The sequence below is a fragment of the Phyllobates terribilis genome, unplaced genomic scaffold (assembly GCF_046119375.1).
Source record: "Phyllobates terribilis strain yellow unplaced genomic scaffold, ASM4611937v1 Scaffold_5__5_contigs__length_657084704, whole genome shotgun sequence".
Lineage (NCBI taxonomy): Eukaryota > Metazoa > Chordata > Amphibia > Anura > Dendrobatidae > Phyllobates > Phyllobates terribilis.
In genome coordinates this window covers 554,686,362-554,692,361 of record NW_027362765.1, presented here as the reverse complement: position 1 = coordinate 554,692,361, position 6,000 = coordinate 554,686,362, and the positions used below count along the sequence as shown (strand labels likewise).

Sequence of the window (6,000 nt, the reverse complement as noted above, 5' to 3'; positions counted from 1 at the left end):
AAAATGTCACGTGCCTGAAAATGGCACCAATAACAACGTCAAGTCATCCCGCAAAAAACGAGCCATCACATGACTGTCTGCCAAAATCTGGAAAAATTATAGCTCTCAAAATATGGCGATGCAAAAACTAGATTTTACAAAAAATGCGTCTTTTAGTGTGTGACAGCTGTCAGTCATAAAAACCCCATATGATTCTGGTATTGCTGTAATCACACCGACCCGAAGAATAAAGTCGTGTAAGCACTTATACCGCACAAGGAACGGCGTCAAAAATAAACTCTTGGGTTAGGATTGGGCTAGGGTTAGGGCTGGGTTTGGGGTTAGGGTTGTGCTAGGGTTAAGGTTGTGCTAGGGCTAGGGTTGTGCTAGGGTTAGGGTTGTGCTACGGTTAGGGTTGTGCTAGGGTTAGGGCTGGGGTTGGGGTTAGGGTTGGGGTTAGGGTTGTGATGGGGTTGGGATTTTTTTCAAAAGTAAGAAAAAAAGATGACGATATGGCGACTAGTGTTGAGCGCAAGTGCTCGCTACTTGACTTTGCATCGGGTGCTCTGGTATGCATTGAGTATCGTGGGTATTTGAGTGACATGCTCGAGTCTCTGCCCCATAGGCTTCGCGGCCAAAAAAACTTTACGGGGATTGCCTGCCATGCACGAGCGATCCCCGCATGTTTTTTTTTGGGTGTCTAATAACCGTGAAACATGCAGAGCAGGGACTCAAGCATGTCACTCGAGCACATGCTGTACATGGTGCATACCTGAGTACCCGATGCAAACTCAAGTAGCGAGCACTTGCGCTCAAGACTAATGACAACTTATTCAATATGATGACCTAATGTAAACAAATTCTGTGTCGTACCTCTGGGTTCAAAATGTTCACTATACACCTTAATAAAATCCTTGAGGGGTATAGTTTCCAAAATGGGGTCACTTGTGGGGGAGCTCCACTGTTTAGGCACATCACGGGCTCTCCAAACGCGACATGGTGTCCGCTAACAAATTGAATGGAAAATCGGCTCAAATTGTTAGCGGACACCATGTTGCGTTTGGAGAGCCCCTGCGTGCCCAAACATTGGAGCTCCCCCAAAAGTGACCCCATTTTGGATACTAGACTCCCCAAGGCACCTATGTCGATGCATAGTGAGCACTTGGAACCCAAGGTGCTTCACAAATTGATTCATAAAAATGAAAAATAGTTTTTTTTTCACAATTTTCATTTTTACGAATCAATTTGTGAAGCATCTGGGGGTTCCAAGTGCTCACTATGCATCTAGATAGGTGCCTTGGGGGGTCTAGTTTCCAAAATGGGGTCACTTGTGGGGGAGCTCCAATGTTTGGGCACACAGGGACTCTTCAAATGCAACATGGTGACCGCTAACAAATTGTCGGCTCAAATTGTTAGCGGACACCATGTTGCATTTGGAGAGCCCCTGTGTGCCCAAACATTGGAGCTCCCCCACAAGTGACCCCATTTTGGAAACTAGACCCCCCAAGGCACCTATCTAGATGCATAGTGAGCACTTGGAACCCCCAGGTGCTTCACAAATTGATTCATAAAAATGAAAAAGTGAAAAAAAAACACTTTTTCATTTTTATGAATCAATTTGTGAAGAACCTGGGGGTTCCAAGTGCTCACTATGCATCTAGATAGGTGCCTTGGGGGGTCTAGTTTCCAAAATTGGGTCACTTGTGGGGGAGCTCCAATGTTTGGGCACACAGGGACTCTTCAAATGCAACATGGTGTCCGCTAACAAATTGTCGGCTCAAATTGTTAGCGGACACCATGTTGCGTTTGGAGAGCCCCTGTGTGCCCAAACATTGGAGCTCCCCCACAAGTGACCCCATTTTGGAAACTAGACCCCCCAAGGCACCTATCTAGATGCATAGTGAGCACTTGGAACCCCTAGGTGCTTCACAAATTGATTCATAAAAATGAAAAAGCGAAAAAAAAACCACTTTTTCATTTTTATGAATCAATTTGTGAAGCACCTGGGGGTTCCAAGTGCTCACTATGCAACTAGATAGGTGCCTTGGGGGGTCTTGTTTCCAAAATTGGGTCACTTGTGGGGGAGCTCCAATGTTTGGGCACACAGGGGCTCTCCAAACGCAACATGGTGTCCACTAACAATTTGAGCCGACAACTTGTTAGCGGACACCATGTTGCATTTGAAGAGTCCCTGTGTGCCCAAACATTGGAGCTCCCCTACAAGTGACCCCATTTTGGAAATTAGACCCCCCAAGGCACCTATCTAGATGCATAGTGAGCACTTGGAACCCCAGGTGCTTCACAAATTGATTCATAAAAATGAAAAAGTGTTTTTTTTTTCACTTTTTCATTTTTACGAATCAATTTGTGAAGCACCTGGGGGTTCCAAGTGCTCACTATGCATCTAGATAGGTGCCTTGGGGGGGTCTAGTTTCCAAAATGGGGTCACTTGTGGGGGAGCTCCAAAGTTTGGGCACACAGGGGCTCTCCAAACGCAACATGGTGTCCGCTAACAATTTGAGCCGATTTTCCATTCAATTTGTTAGCGGACACCATGTTGCATTTGGAGAGTCCCTGTGTGCCCAAACATTGGAGCTTCCCCACAAGTGACCCCATTTTGGAAACTAGACACCCCAAGTCACCTATCTAGATGCATAGTGAGCACTTGGAACCCCTAGGTGCTTCACAAATTGATTCGTAAAAATGAAAAAGTGAAAAAAAAAACACTTTTTCATTTTTACGAATCAATTTGTGAAGCACCTGGGGGTTCCAAGTGCTCACTATGCATCTAGATAGGTGCCTTGGGGGGTCTAGTTTCCAAAATGGGGTCACTTGTGGGGGAGCTCCAATGTTTGGGCACACAGGGGCTCTCCAAACACAACATGGCGTCCGCTAATTATTCAAGCAAATTTTACAATCAAAAAGTCAAATGGCGCTCCTTCCCTTCCGAGCCCTGCCGTGCGCCCAAACAGTGTTTTTTCCCCAAATATTGGGTATCTGCGTGCCCAGGGGAAATTGCACAACAAATTTTGGGGTCCATTTTTTCTTGTTACCCCTGTGAAAATAAAAAAAATTGGGTCTAAAGTAACATTTTTGTGAAAAAAGTTAAATGTTCATTTTTTTCTTCCACATTCAAAAAATTCCTGTGAAGCACCTGAAGGGTTAATAAACTTATTGAATGTGGTTTTGAGCACCTTGAGGGGTGCAGTTTTTAGAATGGTGTCACTTTTGGGCATTTTCTGTCATAAAGACCTCTCAAAGTGACTTCAAATGTGATGTGGTCCCCAAAAAAATGGTTTTGTAAATTTTGTTGGAAAAATGAGAAATCGCTTGACAACTTTTAACCCTTATAGCTCCCTAACAAAAAAAAATTTTGGTTCCAAAATTGTGCTGATGTAAAGTAGCCATGTGGGAAATGTTATTTATTAACTCTTTTGTGTGACATATCTCTCTGATTTAAGGACATAAAAATTAAAATTTTGAAAATTGCAAAATTTTCAAATTTTCGCCAAATTTCCGTTTTTTTCACAAATAAACGCAAGTGATATCGAAGAAATTTTACCACAATCATGAAGTACAATATGTCACGAAAAAACAATCACAGAATCAGGGGAATCCGTTGAAGCGTTCCAGAGTAATTACCTCATAAAGTGACAGTGGTCAGAATTGTAAAAATTGGCCTGGTCATTAACGTGCAAACCACCCTCGGGGCTTAAGGGGTTAACCCCTTTCTGACATTTGTGGAAAAAACATTTTAAGGCATAAAAATAATGCATTGGTTTTATTGGTGAATATTTCTATATTATGGTACTGTGTGTTGATATTGCCCTGTGTACATAGTTCCGCAAGGGCACAAGACCTGTATACTGTAAAGTAATTGAATTTACTGTGAATGAATTTGCATTAACTATATGCATCAGGTTATCATTCTAAATTTTGTAACAGCAAATACTCGTCTTTTTGACAGTGAGAATGTACAATGCTGAATAGTATCTGTAATCTGTGCAATTTTTTTATTATATATACAAATCTTTAATATATTTTATAGTTTTATATAAAGTGTACATTAAATATAACACATGAAGTTATACTCGTCAGCCTTCTTCTTGCTTATTGACACGGTTGGTACAAATCTTCTTTTTCAGGTTTAAACATCTGGAGAAGAAAACAAATCTATGTAAAATAGAGCTTCCAAAGCAGTAAGCACAGATCGTTAAAGGGGATGTCTGGCCATAGGCTACATGTCTACACACACTCTGTGTGACTGCAGACTTGTGAATCCTCACAGTGCGCACTCTGTGTGCAGTCAGGACTCTCCGATGCTGGGAGCGGGCGGTCATATGACCACATGTATGCGATTTGCATACTTCCGGCAACAATCTGACTAGACGTGTGCGGCCTCGCTCAATTGTCTTGCATTGAGCGAGGAAGCACTCGTCAAGTTGGTACTGTACATGACCGCATGTATGCAAACCACTTGCAGTCACGCGCCCGCCGCTCCTGGCAATGGCACCTGAGAATCCTAACACAGTGTGCGCACTGCGAGGATTCACAAGTCTGCAGTCACGTAGCGTGACTGCAAACATGTAGCCTATGGCCAGACAACCCGTTTAAATATATCTTATTATATCTTAAATTTCCTTCACAGAGACTCTCTTTTTCCGTGGTTTTATACACTATGAATTTTATGCATTTTTTAATGGACAATTGTATTTTGTAACATTTGTAACATGGACTTTTTGTCAAATAGAGAAGTCTATGAGAAAATCACAAAAAACAACCGCCACATCTACAGCAGTCTAAGATTTAGAAGAAAACAAAAACACTACCAAATGCTAAGACACAAAGGCCCCGATTCATCATTGCCTGTGTTTTGTCTAGTTTTGTGCGTTTGTGCCTTTTTTGTGCTTGCACCCAATTCATTATTCTATTTGCTCTAATTTTAAGTCTATTTTATGTGTGCACGCCTGATTTGTTTCCGTTTTGTAGGCAGTCTAGCAATTCTAGATGTTTTCACCTGATTCATCAATTGCAACTTTTTAGAAAGCTGCAAAATTTAGCACAATTCCACTCCATTCCCCTCCACATGCCCAGTATGATTTCTTAGCACGCCAATATTTTGCACAATTTTTGTGACATCGGGTGCTAAAGTGTGACTTTTGGTGCCAAAAGATGCAAAAGTAGTTCAAGACACAAAGCCCATTTTTAGACTTTGCGCCAAATTCATGAATCACATGCACCATTTTAATGAATTTGGTGCCAAAAATGCCAACTAATAACACGAGACAAAAAAGGCAAGTGACGTAAAAAAAAAAAAAAAAAAAAGCAAATGACATGCGTTGTGTGTAGTGCATTTCAGCCCTGCACCACAGATATTAAAGAAACATCGCTACAAAAAAATGCAGCCATAAAAAATCCAAATGCAACAAGGCACTTTTCTAAAAATTGCTATAAGTAACAGGAAACTTCAGGAATTTAGTTGGCTCCTATAAATTATGTACACTCTTGTAATATATACATATACTGTATAATATGTGAAGAAATTCCATTTTGGTGAGACATGTTGCTAGATTACAAGCTTGTGAACAGGGCCCTCACTCCTATTGGTATCTGTTGAATAATGTGTTTCCTCTGTTGTGTTTTTATTGTCTGTACAAGTCCCCTCTGTAATGTAAAGTGCTGCGGAATATGTAGGCACTATAGAAATAAAAATTATTATTATAATTAAAAAGAACTTAAGAAATGTGCACGGTTTTAAGGAGTTTTTTTTAATAAGACTGCTTCAAAAAGCACCAGAAAAATCACATAAGCACGTTTGAAAGACTCTTCATTTCTATTGTAAAACCAACTTTGCTGCACTTAAGTGTAGTCGTTTGAGTGTTTTTTTTCCACTTCAGATATTGAAAATTGATCATTACTCTGAAATAGGCACTGCCCAATGAAAGGACTGCAAACAATGTTTCAGGAAAAAACTCATCCAAAACTTTATAGGGTATGTGCACAAAACATCTTTAAAATGCC

General features: G+C 41.0%; 1 protein-coding gene across 1 annotated transcript in view; it reads right to left on the bottom strand.

The window, feature by feature from the left end:
* Window positions 1-3,987: 3,987 nt before the first annotated feature.
* LOC141271332 (protransforming growth factor alpha-like) overlaps window positions 3,988-6,000 on the bottom strand; it is a 29,202-nt gene continuing 27,189 nt past the window's right edge. The window contains exon 6 of the mRNA XM_073681444.1: window positions 3,988-4,134. Within this exon, the coding sequence (XP_073537545.1) occupies window positions 4,127-4,134 (8 nt within the window). The 3' untranslated portion in view covers window positions 3,988-4,126. The remainder of the gene's footprint in view (window positions 4,135-6,000) is intronic.